The sequence below is a fragment of the Diospyros lotus genome, chromosome 3 (assembly GCF_014633365.1).
Source record: "Diospyros lotus cultivar Yz01 chromosome 3, ASM1463336v1, whole genome shotgun sequence".
Taxonomy (NCBI): domain Eukaryota; kingdom Viridiplantae; phylum Streptophyta; class Magnoliopsida; order Ericales; family Ebenaceae; genus Diospyros; species Diospyros lotus.
The window spans coordinates 31,315,659-31,332,620 of NC_068340.1; the positions used below are offsets into that span (position 1 = coordinate 31,315,659).

Here is a 16,962-nt window from a genome sequence, read left to right on the forward strand (position 1 = left end):
CTAAAAAATAAAAATTGCAAAAATTTAGGAACGGGGCAACGCCCATCGCTAAAAAATAGAATTAAAATAAATAAAAAATACAAAATTTAGCGATGGGGTCACACCGGTCGTTAAAAAATAAAAAATAAAAAAAATAAAAATACAAAATTTAGCGACAGGCAACCCCGTTGCTAAGAAAACAAAAATAAAAAAATAAAAAATCCAAAATTTGGTGACGGGGCAACTTCGGTCGCTAAAAAATAAAAAATAAATTAAATAAAAATTCAAAATTTAGCGACGGGTCACCCCATCGCTAAAAAATAAAAATAAAATAATTTTTTTAATTATTTAGCGATGGAATATTCCGTCGCTAAATTTAAAAAAAAATAAAAAATTTGGCGACGGAATATTCCGTTGCAAATCCGAATTTTCGTCTCTATTTAGCGACGGAATTTTTCCGTCGCTAAATCCGTAGCTAAATTATGGATTTTTTGTAGTGACCACCAACTAACTTAAAAGCTCTAATAAAAAATGCTAAGCCAGAGAGTCTCTAAATCTTCTTTGCTCCTTAGACCATCTCCAACCCAATCCCAAATTTGGGGTAAATCCCTCTCCAACCCACCCCCAAATCCTACCCCAAATTTGGGGTTATGAATAGTATTACCCCAAATTTAGGATTGCATTATTCCTTGACCCCAAATTTGGGGTAATATATTTATTCCTATTTTGTCCCCTCATTTTAATTATAACAAAATTTAATTTCTTTTGTATCACACATTTATATAATTTTACATTTTTATTTACTTATTATTAGTATTAATAATATTTAAATAATATTAATAAATTATAATCAATTAATGAATAATAATTAATAAATTTTTTCATGTTCAATATAATGTTTAATTAATTAAGATAGTAAATGTAATGTTTTTATTTTTTAATATTATTGATAATTAAATTTTTTTAGTTAATTATGTAATATTTAGGTAATAATTTAAATTGATATATAATAAATAAGTAAATAATTTACATTATAAAAAAATATTTAGAATAAGAAAACAAAGAAAAAAAATAAACTATTCCTTTACCCAAAAATTTGGGATTAAGAATTGGAGAGGAATTAGTTCTTACCCTAAATTTGGGGTGAAGGGTTAGAAATGCACTTAGTCAAATGTTCAAATAATAGTGAGAAAAGCATATATAAAATGCAAAAATGACCCAAAATAGAAAGAGAATCTTGTGGAGGACCGACAAATAGTCGGAGGTGGAGAAGATGCTTGTCGGAGGTGGATGCGACGCACCAAAGAGGTAAGGGCGACGCTCACTAGAGGTGGAAGCTTCACGCGATGAAGAGATAGAGAGGCTTTGCACACTAGAGGTGGAGGCTTCTCGTAGTGGAGAGAGAGGCTTCGCACGCTAAAGTGAAGGCTTCTTACAATGGAGAGAGAGAGAGAGATATTAGAGAGTAAGGAAGAAGGTGTGGGGCGAGCTTTGCTAATATTGCTAAGGGTAATTTTGTAATTGTGTTAGTGATATATGTGTAATTTTAAGTTAGGTTTTCAATGAAATTATCACCCAAATTAGCTGCGTAGCATTAGCCGGACATATTTATGGCATTGGTAGATATTTGGAGCCAGTGGATTTGGAATTTGGTTAGATATGCTTATCTATCTGTTGATACAACCTTTGTAATAGGGGTGTTCAAAAAAATCGGTACATCACGAAAACTGGCCAAACCAAACCAAACCAAACCAAACTGAACCGGTCGATTTTTTTTTTTTTTTGCTGTTCAAAACGGTTTGCTGGTTATACAAATCGCACGATTTGCGGTTTGTATGGTTGGCGGTTTGGTTTAACCCTAAACCCTAAAACCAAACCGCCCAAGAAAAATTCTATTATTATAAAAATCACCCCAACAACCCCTACAACCCTTATTATTATAAAAATTCTATAATAATATATAACAAGTTTATAATAATATATAATTATTCTTTTTAATATTTTTATACTATATAATATGTTGTTATTAGTTATTTTCAAACCGTGGTAAATCGCATCAAATCAGACCGCAAATGCGGTCTGGTTTGGTGCGGTTTGGCCGCACCAAAATCAGACCGCGGTCTGGTTTGATTAAAAAACCGCACTAGCGATTTGGCTTATTGAAAATAGTTCAGATCGGCTAAACCATACCATGAACACCCCTACTTTGTAACATAAGTCAGTTGTCGCCATTCCACTTGCAGCATAAATGCTTTTCAGGCACTCCATCTCCAACCTAACCCTGGAAGCTTCAAGCCTATGCCACTATGATACAACTTAATTAATTTATTATTTTAATTTTATATTATTTTTTTTACTTAAAAGTGTGTTATATAAATTTTACATAATTTAAATCTTTTTTTTAGGAATGGAGCGAAGTATATTAAATCAAATATTTAAAAAAATATATATTATAAAATAATAAAATAATTAATAATTAATTAAAAAAATTGACAATAGCAATTGAAGAGATGAGTCAGTCGCAATTGAAGAATTAGAATTGAAGGAGTTGTCTTTTCGAATAAGGCTCAAGGCGGTGATGATGTTTCGATCAGGTATAATCTTTATAGATTTCAGTATGTGATTGAAGCATTAACCCACATTATCATTTACTGACAGCCCAATTAAAAAGATAGGCCATAAGCCCATTTACCATCTCTTTAGAGGGGAAATGGGCCTAAGCCTCTTTGCTCAATGGAAAAAACCTAGCCTATTTGTTATGTGAGCTCATTACTTTGTGCAAGCCCATTTCTTCTAATGGCCCGTTTGTCTTGAGAGGCCCATTTGTAATGCTCTCTGTTGCTCTCATTTAAATACCTATCTTTCTTATTATTTGGAGACAAGACTCTCTCTCATCCCCAAAACATGGCTGAATGCTTTCCCTCTTTTGCTCTTTGCTGTCGGCCAACCCTTCGCCATTTTAGGCTTTATGCGTTATGTTGTTTTCCATTTGGTGTGGCTGTGTTTTTTCTTTCTCTATTAGGGATGACAATTGCAATCAAAATCGTGGGGAACCGAACCAAAATCGAATCGGTCAATGTGGTTAAAGACTGTTTGACTGGATAATGATTTGGTTTGGAAAAAAATCGAACAATGTTTCAATAGGTATGGTTTGGTTATGGTTTTTACTAAATTCAAACAAAAACCCGAATCAAAACAGAACCGAATGTGTGGGTAACCGAACCAAATTGAACTGAATATACATATATATATGATATTTATTTAATATATTATATATACACATAATATATATATATTGACTAATGTATTTTTTTATAAGTATTTTAACTAATGCATTACAAATATATAAAATATTTAACATTTATAAAGTAATTAACAAATAAAAATAAAACCTAATATTAAATTATTTTATTTTTATCAATCAAATAATTATATCTAAGAAGTTTAAAGTTAATTTATAATTTTATGTAAGAAAAAGGTAACTTTATTAGAGTTTGTCTTTGTTTGCTGTGGAGTTATCAAATTTTCTTATGAATGATATTTGTAAGAGTTTGTCTTTGTTTGTTGTTACTATAGATCAAACTAAAAAAATTATGATTAAAACTGAAACTGAACCAAAACTGAATGGTTTGATTATGGTTTTTTAATTTTTAAAATCAATGGGTAATGATTTGGTTTTAGTAGTTTAAGTTTGGTTTGATTATGGTTTTGACAAAAATCGAAACTAAACCGAATCATTGCCAACCCTATTCCTTATATATTTTCGACTTGGCCGAATCTATTGGGGGCAATGAAAACAAATCTCTCTCGGTTAGCTTTCTCCTACTCACCATATTTGTGATACTTTCTTGCTCCTTTTTGTGGACTCTACTTGGTGTAGAGCAGATCTGTTTTCTTGGTGAGAAATGGGAGTTTTGTTTGGCCAAAAGAGGGGCATTTTTTAGGTAGTTCGTGGTTGGTTTTTGTTGGGACTTTGGTGACCTTATTATTGGAGTTACCTAAGTGATGATTTGTTGCTCAAATATGAACTTTGAATACGATTATTGAGAATGTGAGGGAGTCTTCTTCGTGTACTTTGTGTATATATTATATTCTATTTTATTGAATTTTTACACTAACTCGATCATTATTTTTGTAGGTCATCCGCTCACAAAGTAATTGAAAAGGAAGTCAGGCTTGATTTATATATAAAATATTATAAGGGGATGAATTCAAGCATGGAAAGAAATCAAATTGATTTGGTGTATTAAAGGCATGCCATGCCAGGTAGACGCACAGCAGTAGCCGCATGGCAGATCTGTTCCAGAAATAGAAACAGATCTGCCGTGACCCAGATCTATTATAGATTTGGGCAGCGAGTTTCCTTCCTTCTTCTTTTGAGCCCTGTTTTTCATTAATTGTTTAGAATTTCAATTATGCAACAACTTTGCAATATTTTTAGAGATATATTATTTATTATAAGTGACTAATTAATTATTAGGGTTTCTAAAGGATTATATGAATTGAAACTTTATTAGTTTACTTAATTTTTGTCTGTGATTAATACTTCAATTATGTTTATTTTGTTCTAAACTTAATGTTTGTAATTGCTTGATTGCTAATTATATGATTTGAGATTTCTTAAAATATTAGACATAGATAAGTAAGGAATAAATTATTGAACAAAATAACATGTATTAATTAAAAAAGCATTCACTTGATTACATGTGCAATCTTTGATTATATTTTTGATAAATATTTTCATGTTATGAGTATTCTTTAGTTCCAACTCATATAGAAATATAATGAGTTAAGTTAGTTGAATAAATTTGTTAGACCTAGATATAGGCTAATAAATAAGTCAAAGTGCTTGATTGACATAGTTGATAATCTAATCAACCAAGAAGTAATTCGATAAAGTGAATTTGTTAGGTGAATTTAGAAAACCTTAGGTCTTAATCAATTGAATTTTAATTCTTAAGTGATTGTTAGTTGTTTAATTTATTTTCTTTCTAGTTGTACAATTTAAGGATTAATTTATTTGAATAATCAATTGTTCAAATATAGTTTGTTGTGACTAATTTTAGAAATTAAAAGGTTTAGTTATCAATTTTCGTGGGAACGATCTTTACTCGTCATTTTACTTGTTTTGATTGTGTATACTTGGGTGTTATTCATGGGTTACATAAAAATCACGAACAAGTTTTTAGCGTCATTGTTAGGGATTGTGCTTAGTATTTTTTTAATATTAATACCAATTACAATTAATTATAATTTGAACCTTATTTTTATTTTGTTTTATTACTTGTGTAAGGATGTAGGTTAGTGCATGCATATAAGATCCTAGGACATTGATCTGATTCTGCTTATTGGGAAATTGAGCAAAACTATTTCTTGATTAAGAAAAGTAAGTTGACGTGAGTCTAGCAATTTAAATCAAGCTAAATTATCAAGTGAAGACAAAAAGAAATTAATCGCTCGATGTGGGATGTTATAAGTGGTATCAAAGCCGATTCTTGGTGAGGAGGGTCCGATGAGGGCGGGGAGTGGCGTTGGGGCTTGAGGACTTGTACAAGGAGCGACTTCTAGGATGATAGCCCCAAAAAGAGAGAAGATCTGAAGCCAGTTGGAAGGTCGCATGATGAGGACGTCATATGCTCAAAGGGGAGAGAATATAATACCCTAAGAGTCTAGAGAATGATAGTATATATCAAGGATAAATAAGGAAGGAAACAATACCAGTTGGATACCTTTTGAGCTGAATGTAGGTAAAGAATTCTCGGGTTAACCGTGCTTAAGCTGGGAAAGCTCAAGGATGAGTGACTCCCTGGGAAATTTGCATAAGCCCATCAGGGTAAGTTGTTCCGATTTTTTCTATCGCTCGATGTGAGATGTTACACAAATAATGGTCATTTAGGATTCCATAACAATCCAATGCAAGACAGAGCTAAATTAGTTGATGAGTTTTTGAATAAATTCATGTAGTAGACTGCAAATCTTTTCTAGAATTAATTTGCACAAATTCAGATTGTAATTAAGAATAAGTTAAGGAATTGTAATTAAGAATATAGAGAACCAATTGGGGCAATTAGCAAATTTCATGAATTTTTGACCAGAAGGTGTCTCACCGAGCAATATTGAGCAAAATCCGAAACGAGAGGGTGAAGAGCAGTGCAAAACGATTTCAAGCCTCCAAGCTCATGAGTTGACCAGCTTATATGCTTAGCAGTTGGATCTTAAGGAAACAAGTTAACAACTCATGCAAGGCCAGTCAAATTTTAAACAATTTGTGGATATAGATGATGAATTGAATGAGCAAAGTGTGACTTCAGTTGATCAAAATAAGGTTAAGTCCAATGCATATGGAAAAAATTCAAGAAGGCAAAAAAAGAAGAAGGAGGGGAAATATTCAACCGAATATGATCCCAAATCTGGATACCCATATCTTCCATTTCCTCAATGCTTACAAAAACAAAAGCAACATTTTTCTAAATTTCTTGAGGTGTTTAAAACATTGAACATTAATATTCCTTTTGTAGATGCATTGGAGCAGATGCTAAATTACGCTAAGTTCATGAAGGACATATTCTCAAGGAAGAGGCGACTTAAAGACTATGAGATGGTTGCTTTAACTGAGGAATGCAGTGTTATTTTTCAAAAGAAACTTCCTCCAAAGCTCAAGGACCAGGGAGTTTTACGATCCCTTGTACTATTGATAATCAATATTTAGGTCGAGCTTTGTGTGACTTAGGAGCTAGTATTAATTTGATGTCTTTTTATATTTTTAAGAGATTAGGATTAGGAGAGGCTAAACCTACAACTATATTCTTACAACAAGCTTATAGGTCAATTAAGTATCCATACAGAGTCATTGAAGATGATTTGGTTAAAGTTGAAAAACTGATTTTGCTTGCTGATTTTGTTGTTCTAGATATGGAGAAGGACAAGTGTAACACCCCGCCTCACCGGGCGTGTCACTATAAGGGTATTTTTGAGAATCTTTTTTTTTTTTAATAACATCATCACGCGCGGTGTTTCATGAATAACTTTCACATGCACACACAGAATCCCGAAAACCCCAGTCTTGCCTGTTTAACTTAACAAGATCAATAATCTTAATCGATTAAACGAGACATATCATAACGCAGCGGATACATTAACATCAAACACCGTGATTCTTACATAGTATTTCCATAACAAAATTCGTAATACAGATAACCCAGATGATAACAACGTTATCGTACAACTATTCATACACAAGCTGAAATACATATTTAAAACACAAAAGGTTACAACGTCTATCAATCTAAGCACCATTGACCTTCAACCGGCCATGTCCTTGCCCTTGCAGCAGTCCCTGGCTGGAACATTGAACGTTCCAGGGGCATAACCCAAGTTAGATGACAAAACATCTAAGTGACGGCACGAATCAGTTTACAAAATGCATGAAAGACATACGAGCATGGCATACACAGACAAAACAACACACGCAAACACGTTTATCTTGAAAAATCTCTCTGACATACTCAATCTCCCGTGGAAAACACATTCCACACACTGTTGGGGTTGACCTTGCCACAACATACTTAATCTCTCGAGTGCCCTACTGTGTCACTCGTTCACCAGGATTAACCTTGTCCCATTCTCAAGAAGACCCTATCCCGTCCCATACGGACCCAATAATGACATGAAAATCAATACCCCGATGATATGAAAATCACATGCCATGCACCGACTCTTTTGCAAGTAAAAACAGTTGATGCAATATACCACATGATCAATATGCAAATGATGCCATATATATATGAATAAAACGCATAAGCATAGCATCCCGAGTTTTGGTCTTGAGTGCCCTACCGTGTCACTCGTTCACCTGAACTCACTACAATTACACCAAGACATATCCAAAACAAAGGTAAAACTAGAGTCAGACCACTGACCTGAATGTATTTGGATTGCCTCGATCCTCATGCAATGCCTCAATTTGCCTGCCAAATCACAATCACTTGAACTTACAGTCAATCTCAAGCCACAACATTTCCTAAGCACCATATTTAATTAAGGAAGCATTAAAATCCATTTTCCTTAATTTTTCCACAATTTCCTCTATTTTCTCTCAATTTTTACTTCGATCATTCCAAAATAATTATTTCCTCAACCATATTTCAAACTATTTCAATACAGAAAATTCTAAAATAATTAAATAAAAATTCTAGAATCAAAATTACCAAAAACCCCTTGCTCACGCGCCCTCACGCGCTTGGCGCATGGATGCAAGTAAAGGTTGGCGCGTGATTGCACGCGCCACCATCTTCTTCCTCGAACTAGTTGCCGGTGATTGCTCCGATGATCCCGAAACTGGTACCCCCTTAAAGCCCTTGAAGAATCGATCCTGATGGTGCAATTTTCAGGCCGAAACAACACTGAAAAATGCCTCGAAAGGCGAGTTGCAGGTCGGTGGTGGCGGACCACTTCCGACCCTCGACCGAGCTTCAAACGGCCTTCAAACCTACTCCAAAATGCTTCAAAATGAACCCAAAATGATCCTTGATTACTCGCGACCAAAAGCCCTCTATCAAAGCTCCAAAAATCATCCAGAAACTCAGTCGATTTGTAGCCAAAATTATCGAAACCCTCCGCCCCTTTTATACCCGAAATTCGACCGTCTTCCGGCCAATCACCGGCCATGGCTTGGTCCCCAAGCCTCCTAGCGCCGGACACCACCTCCCCTAGGTCACCCTTGGCCGTCCCATTGCAGGATTCGGCCTCCATGTGCAAGGATTTGCTGCGACTGAATTCTCCTTCACTGTGTTCACATTGCAGCTTTTAGTTTATTACACTTCCACCCTCTGATTTCACCAAATCTCATTTTGGCCCCTTCCTTGATACCCCTGATCTTTCCTACACTATCACTAAGGCCCACAAGTCTTGTACTCTTCATTTGATCATTGAAACTTTCAAAAAAATTACCATTTTAACCTCCCTCGGGCAAATTTAAAAAATTGCACTTAGGCCCGATTGATCGTTCTGACCTTAAGTCCATTCAATTCAACCCAAAATCACTTAAGGGTTGTTCTACATATAAAATACTAGTCCTTGACGTGCTCTGTTGACCTTCTGGACGTCTCCTATGTCGATTCGATTTTCTCAGCCCTGTTGACAGCTGTACCGAAAACTGTTCCCGATCCAATTTCTTTCATCACTAAAAATCATAATTCGAATCACTTGTCAATACTATACCATTTTCTTTGGCTATCTAGGGTCCGGGGTACTCCCTTTGACTAATTCGGTCGTCCAAAGCTGAGTTAGTGTACCCTAAAGTCTCATTTTTCTACAAATTCCAATTATACCCTTCATTAAATACCATTTATATCCTCATACCATTCTCGGGTATTACAACAAGAATATTTCCATATTTTTGGAAGACCCTTCTTAGCTACAAACAGAACTTTGATTGATGTTCAAAAAAATTAACTTATCATGAGAGTTCAAGACCAAGAAGTCACATTTAATGTCTTTAAAGCTATGAAATTTCCTAATGATGCTAATGATTGTTTTAAGTTGGATATTTTGGACACTTTGATGTTTGCTTCTCCTATTTCTAAAGAAGATGATCCATTCCAAATTGCCTTGACAAATTTTGAGGCTTTTGATGATGAAATTGAGAAGTGTTGAAGGTTCCTTGATGCTATACAAAAAATCCATGTCAAGAAGGCAAAAATTGATCATTTGCCATGTAAAAATTCAAAATTTTCTAATTTCTCCAATGAGAAATGTATGAATGTAATTGAAGCTATTCCTAATTTAGAATTGAAACTGTTGCCTTCTCATCTCAAGTATGTCTTTTTAGATGAATCTTTTGAAGGGATCACTAGTATGACAATATAGGAAAAAATACAATTTTTATCGTGTATCAGATACACGCAACAGAATATAATATACACGCCATACATAACTTAGATATTTAAACAACACATATATTTAATAATTGAATATATAAATAAATGCATACCTATTGTCTGATGTAAGCTTAGGGTATAAAAACAATTTGTATTGAGACCGTATCTACCTCACACTGTGGTGATCTTAATTTGCCCATACCTAGTATGCCGAATGATATCGTTCCAGTCACATTTTTCCATGCAAGATACAGAGGTTATGTGTATCACTAGTGCTCACGTCTCAAAATTATACGTGTGATTTTCACACGTATAATTTATGGCAGTAGAATATTTTCAGAGGAAGAAGAAAGAAAAAGAAGAAAAGAAGAAGTTGCGTAGGAAGAGCACAAAAGAAAGGCAAAGGCCCTGCAGGGCCTCTGTTAAATCAATTCCTCTTTTTTTTTTTTCCCCTCAATTTAAATTGAAATTAAAATCCATCGTCTCTTACTATGCATTTTTGACAGGGGGCCAAAGGCCAACTTTTGACCAACAACTTCTAGAGACATTTAGGCACACGGTGTCAATACTAAATGTAACACTATATGGTGTGTGACTTTCCAGGTTCACTACTCGCTAGTAATTAGATAACACCAAAATTCTTTTCGATATTGGTTAACCTTTTGATCTATCATCAAAACTTCTCCAAATCTCAACGATGTTTATAGAGTTCCTGAATAGCGCCTAATAGCGGTTTAGGACAATATAGGTGGCAGTGAAATCTCACTTCAAGTGAACCTATTATAGTTGACAATTACCGTGTGCTATAATAATTTCATCACTTAACGTTCTGATTAAGCGAAAGTCATTGAGTGACAAACTCAGTAACTATGTGTCAAATCTTATTAATGTGACTATATGACACCTCAAGAAACATTTTTCCTGACTTTCAATCTGTCCATGCTAGGAACTGTCTCGTTACAATAGTAGATCACACAGGATGTTCACCCCATCAAATAACGACGAGTGTGACTGATCATATTCCCAACACTTGTCTCCATATATCAGCAATACGAAACCATATATAGATAAATGTTCCCACCTTTCAATTGGATTGTTCGACTCATTAGGAAATTTCGTACACCAAGACACAAAACAACTATGCTAGTTCAAGTCTAAAGATCAACACACTATCACAACTTGATGACACGATTATTATCCACCAAGCCATGTAGCCAGTCATCAGCGTCACATTCGATTAATCGTTCCCCAGCAACCACTTATAGGTGTACTACTGACATCTCATGTCATATGACGCATGACACACCACCCTCCCATCAGTATGCTCATACCGAACAAGGTAGTAACTCTTATGCTAGTCTATACTTGATTAATTGAAGTCCCTATCCAAATAATCTAATGACTCAAAATAATTTAAGAAGTCCTATTACCAGAAAATCATGTCACACAGTTTTAACACCTTGAGAATAAAATTCTCACACAAAAGATCTAAGTACTCATTTATATAATTGATTGGAGAAAATATGAAAGAAAAAATTTTATTTTTTTATATTTATAAAAATATACAATGAATGTATAAAACAATCCCACTATATGTTATCCAAATTTAGTATAAGGACACATAATACTAACAATCTTTCACTTGCACTAATCCTAATTTATATCACTTGTACATCTAGTACTCTACCATCTAAGTGATTTTGGGTGGACTGACTCGATACTCTACATTTGGAGGATTATATGATGGGTAACCTAACGGTGAAATCAAATTTCGTCAATTGCTATATTTTGTCTAGTCTTTGTTTTTGTAGATAATATTTAAAAAAAATAATACTTATAAAATTTAATTTTATTCCACTCCCTATGATCAGATCAATGTAATCTAACAATTTGTGGGTTATATAAAATCACGAAGACAGTACACTTGCCAATGGCAAGTCAATTATAAGGTCACACCTCAACGTTAAAACACTTCTTCCTTTCATACCCACTACCGCTGGCGCTCTCTCTCTACACACACATAGTTCTCCCCGTAATAATAAATATTCATGTGTGTATAATACATACGCATGCATGCATATACATATATGAACATTAATTGAAAGAAATCTTGAAGACTGAGAAGAGATAGATAGAAGAAAGAGCATGCAAGGGAAAATAGTGGGATATGCTTCTTTGAACAAGGAAGAACAAGAGATGCCTGAATTCTCCTACCCCGGCAGCAGTACTGAATTTGGAGATGATTTGGAGGACTTTTGGAGCGTCCAGGGCGAAGAGAAATTAGCAGAGATGAGTTACGATAAGCCCATCATGAGTTGGAGTGGCCAAATCCACAGCTGGGAATTCACAGATTGGGAAGATGATCAGTTCTCAGTCGACGGAGAAGAAGAAGAAGGCTGAGAGCTCATCCGTACTGAGCACAAAGGTACTACAAACTGCAGAAGCGCGTTTTTGCAATAAGGTAGCGTCGACATAATTAAGATAGAGAGCCATGGGCTTTGGGTGGAAGATAAGGAGTGCGATGCATTATTAGAGATGGAGAAGAAGAAAGCGTGCTTGAATTTGAGTCTGAATTATCAAGAGGTTTTGAATGCTTGGTGCGACCGTGGCCCTCTCTGGGCAGATGATCATCAATTCTCTCTCTCACTCTCGCTCTCGCTCGTCCACCCAAATTATAATCCTGCCTCTGTTAGTGCTCCAAACTGCTAAGCTAGCTCTCTCTCTCTCTCGTTCACTTAATTTTGTTTATTCCATTCCCATTGATGTTTGATTAGTTCAACAGACTGTGTGTATGTGAGCACCCAATTGAAGTGAATATATATTTGATGGTCTCATCAATCGTACGTAATTAATATTATACATTACGGGGCTTCTTGCTTTTGGCTGAAATTAATTAAGGAATATTGTAAAATTATAATGCTGTGCAGATGGGGGCAATATTGGAGGAAGAGAGGAGAAGGAGGGAAGCAAGTGTGCAGAGATACAATGAGAAGAGACAGACTAGGTTGTTCTCGAAGAAGATACGATATCAAGTTCGCAAACTCAATGCAGATAACAGACCCAGGTTCAAGGTTTATCATTATCATTATCATTATTATACTCTGATATGATATGGTAAATTGGTAATGGAGTTGAATTGTTTCTTGGTATGTTGCAGGGTCGTTTTGTGAAGAGAAGTTATCCTCCTAAGAAGATACCAAAATGAATGAAGAGCAAAACTATCCATCTGTCCACCAAAATATCTTACTCTCAAATCTCTCCCCTCTTTTTTTTTCTTCTTTTCTTCCCAAAATATGTGCTCTTTTTTGTCTCTGTCTGTGAGGAGAGGAGGTCCTCTCCTGACATCTCTGTCTTCTCTTCCCTTTGCAACAACATTTATTGCTTTCATAAAAAAAATGCATGATATTTGTTTTAATTTTACATCCTTTATTATAATAAGTCTTTTTTATTTTTATCATTCACTAAAACTCACAATATATGTACCAAGCAAACTGTCGGCAATGGATATATATGAATAAACGTGATTCTAAGGACTCAAATAAGAAATAGTAAATTATTTTGAGTAGAGATATTTTAGGTGAGGGTTGGGGGCCCTTTAGATTGGGCCTTTTTGGTGCAGTGGTGGTCCTCTGAGAAGGGCATTAGAGCATTTGCTGCTATCGCTGCTGCCAATGCCAAGAATTATCAGATGGGACATGGGCTTGCAGCTTTTTTTGGTGGAGTGGAGCCCATTACCCGATCTTTTTTTCACCAGTTTTTTTATTTTTATTTTATTCTTATACAAATTACTTTGTGCTAAGGCTTTTAAAACTAAAACTATCATTATTCTCTACCATAAAATGATTAGTCCATCATCTACAATCAGGATAATACAAACCCAAACCCCCCATTGCCTTCCCTACATGACTGATTCGTTTTTTCTTCATGGTCTACAGCTGGCATTGGGGCTGGAAGCTTTGAGAACCAAGATGAGTTTGTCAATTCAACTTAGATTTGGGCTAAGATTGGCATAGGAGGGAGTAGAGGGGTCTTACAGAGAATTGTTGGCTGCTGGTTGAGTGGAAGGAGGGAGTAGTCGAGAGAGGCCTGGTTAGTGGTTACCGGGATGCAATTGCATATCTCTTTTACGATTAAAAATAAAATACACTAAACCTAAGGCTTTAAGAAGCAGAACATCAATCATATATTTATATTATATTGTAACATTAACATGAGATGAGATTGTTTCTCTTATAATTATTATTATTATTATTATTATTATTATTATTATTGGATGAAATGAAATTGATGTTCCTCTCAGTAGGTGGCCCATACAGAAGTCAGAAGTCAGAACCAGAAATTCCCTTAAGAAAAGCATCTATATTAGCGTCAACCGAGCCGCCGCTGGAAGTAGCTCGCCGGCAAATCTCGCCCACTTCTTTCGCTCTTCTCCTCATTTCTCTCCCTTCCTCGCTCTCCACATCCATAAACCTCTTCACTGTTCCGGCGATCTCTTCCCTTGTCACCAGCTCCGACTCAGCCCCCATTCCTCTCCTCCTCACCTTCCACCCAATCTTCCACTCTTCCACGATCATCTTGGAGTTCGGAACTTGATCCCAGAAAATGGGGTATGTCAGGAACGGAAGGCCCGCAAAAACGCCCTCCTTGGTGGAGTTCCAGCCGCAGTGCGACCAGAAGCCGCCGATCGAACTGTGGCATAAAACCTTTAGCTGGTCGCACCACCGGACCACCAGCCCCTGCCCTCCGCACCTATCTCGAATTCTGGAAGCATTGGCCTCCCCCGGCGCCACCCAGAAGAATCTGACGCCGCTGTCCGCCACCCCGGCGATGATTTCGTCCATCTGAACTTTGGGAACAGACATGAAGCTTCCCTGCGAAATGTAGAGGATAGAGGCTTTTGGCTGAGAGTTGAGCCACTGCACATTGGCAGGGTCGTTTTCGTTGTCTCGGAGGCTAAAGTAAGGAATTGCGGGGCCAATGGAGTGAAACGGGAAAGGAATTGCGGCCTTAAGAGCGTCGATGGTGTGGGATTCGATCTCGTAGATGGAAGCGAAGAGGAGAAACTGTGCTTTTCGCACCCGTGATATTCCTTCCACAGATAGATGGAGGCTTTTGAATCCGTCGCTCTTGAAGAATGTCGGAAGATCTGCGAGGCGGGTTGGCGGAAGTCCAGGTATGTAGTTTACCACCTCGTTTCCTCGCTCTGTAACATGCAAAAAATATTAATGAATTTGACAGACAGAAACAAAAAAAAAAAAAATCAAATTAACGAAATTTAAATGTTTTACATAATTTCTGTATATGAAATGTCACTTGATTAAGGTTACAATAATATTGTATTTATATTCGGATTAATCCAGCTTCTTCTTCTTCTTCTATTGGGTTGGACGGTAGTACGTAAAGCTTGGATTTTATTTTCTTGCGCAGTAATTAAGTGTTCGATAAAAAAAAAAAAAAAAATGCTCGGATCAAAGCAGTCCTAAAGATTCTTTCGAGCGTCTCACAGGAGACGCATAAAATTGAAAATTAAGGAGAATCATAAAGTATTTTGTCACGGTGGAACCTGATAAATCAGCGGGGAAATGCCCATTTTGCGCGAGGAGATCGAAGTGATAAAACACAGAAAAAACCAAGGCCGAGGTAGTAACAAACGAAGCCAGCGGAATGTTTCTCCGATTGCCGACGTCGACCACCCAACCCATGAAAGCGTCGTAGACGATGACGCTGGCCCTGGGTGGCCCAAGCCTGTCCAGTAGCCGCTCGAAGGGCTCTTCCAGCTTGGTCATAGCGGCAGCCACGAAACCGGGAAGGTCGGCGGCGCGATCCATCTCCGAGGGGATGACATTGGGTATGGTGGCAAACCGGAAATTAGGCGGCAATGGCTCTGAGGCGAGGAAGCCCAGCCACTCCTCCGTGACGACGAAGCTGATGGAGATTTGGTGTTGGTGGTTCCTGGAAGCTAACAACTTACAGAAGTTCATCATGGGGTTGATATGGCCTCTGCCGGGATAAGGCATGGCCACAACGTGGCATCCGGCGGTTTGCCGCCTCTGTGCCGCCGGCTCGGCCTCCATGAAACGGAGAAACCGGCAGAGTATGTTACAGGGAAGGAAGTTACTGGGTCACTAGCGTGCTATGATATATATATATATATATGTTGATGTTGTCGAAGTTGAAGAGCCCGATAGGAACGAAATTGGTGAATAGTGCAAATAATGGCAGACAGACGTACCAACCAAGGAAATAAACCCAAAATTTTAGGGACGCGTGACTGACGCTCGTGCCTCGTGCTTCTTTAATATTTGGGGTTGCGAAATTGAATTTGGCTCCCGATTAGAAGAGAAATGTTGGGCGTCATGCCTGATGACAGTCATGACGCCAGTGCGCCTCTCAATGTCACATCCAATGGTGTGACATGACGCCTAGCTAGCATTACTCCGATTAGAATTAGGGAAATTCTATCGCGAACCCGAAAAATTACTCTTCATAACCCACGTCTTATCAAAATTTCTAATAATTTTAAAATACCTATTTTATCCCCCCCCACAGCCCACAGCCAACCTTCTTCTCCGATCACCTCTCATCACCGACCATCATCTCGCATCTCTCTTTCCCTCCTACATCATATACACACACAAACACATACATATATATATATATATATATACAGAGCATGGCCGCAGCCATAACAGTCGTGGCCATGCAACTAGCAAGCTCACACACACACCCATATATATATATTCACACACAGCAACTCAGCACACACACACACACATATATATATACACATACTCACACACACAAAAGCATGGCCGCGGCCATGGTAGCCGCGGCCATAAAAACCTCCGCACCTCGCGGTGCGGAGGTTTTCAGCAACCCCGCACCGTGAGGTGCGGGGATTTCAGCAATCTCCGCACCTCGCGGTGCGGGAGTTTGCAACCCCCCCGCACCGCGAGGTGCGGGGATTTTAACAATTCCCACACCTCGCGGTGCGGGAGTTTCAGCAACCCCCGCACCGCGAGGTGTGGGGATTTCAACAATTCCCGCACCTCGCGGTGCGGGAGTTTCAGCAACCCCCGCACCGCGAGGTGCGGGGATTGTTGAA

The 16,962-nt window shown here is 37.2% G+C and overlaps 2 protein-coding genes across 2 annotated transcripts; one reads left to right on the forward strand and one right to left on the reverse strand.

Moving 5' to 3' along the window:
• The first annotated feature begins 12,390 nt into the window (after nt 1–12,390).
• On the forward strand, nt 12,391–13,062 carry LOC127796936 (zinc finger protein CONSTANS-LIKE 6-like). Its single transcript, XM_052329337.1, has 3 exons — nt 12,391–12,545; nt 12,785–12,928; nt 13,015–13,062. Exons 1-3 carry the CDS (start codon nt 12,393–12,395, stop codon nt 13,060–13,062), a joined length of 345 nt encoding a protein of 114 aa, XP_052185297.1. The 5' UTR covers nt 12,391–12,392.
• Nucleotides 13,063–14,099: 1,037 nt separating this feature from the next.
• LOC127796240 (UDP-glycosyltransferase 87A1-like) lies at nt 14,100–16,111 on the reverse strand. The gene is made up of 2 exons (XM_052328286.1): nt 15,421–16,111; nt 14,100–15,060 (listed from the first exon to the last, which is right to left on the reverse strand). Exons 1-2 carry the CDS (start codon nt 15,929–15,931, stop codon nt 14,177–14,179), a joined length of 1,395 nt encoding a protein of 464 aa, XP_052184246.1. The 5' UTR covers nt 15,932–16,111; the 3' UTR covers nt 14,100–14,176.
• Between the last annotated feature and the right edge of the window lie 851 nt (nt 16,112–16,962).

Bases quoted from the DNA above. Each gene is read 5' to 3' on its own strand.
- LOC127796240 (XM_052328286.1), bottom strand. From the start codon at position 15,931: ATGGAGGCCGAGCCGGCGGCACAGAGGCGGCAAACCGCCGGATGCCAC. The intron at 15,061-15,420 runs GTTCCACCGTGA...TGCATGTTACAG, and splicing joins TTTCCCCGCTGATTTATCAG to AGCGAGGAAACGAGGTGGTA.
- LOC127796936 (XM_052329337.1), top strand. From the start codon at position 12,393: ATGGAGAAGAAGAAAGCGTGCTTGAATTTGAGTCTGAATTATCAAGAG. The intron at 12,546-12,784 runs GTTAGTGCTCCA...AATGCTGTGCAG, and splicing joins CAAATTATAATCCTGCCTCT to ATGGGGGCAATATTGGAGGA. The intron at 12,929-13,014 runs GTTTATCATTAT...GGTATGTTGCAG, and splicing joins ATAACAGACCCAGGTTCAAG to GGTCGTTTTGTGAAGAGAAG.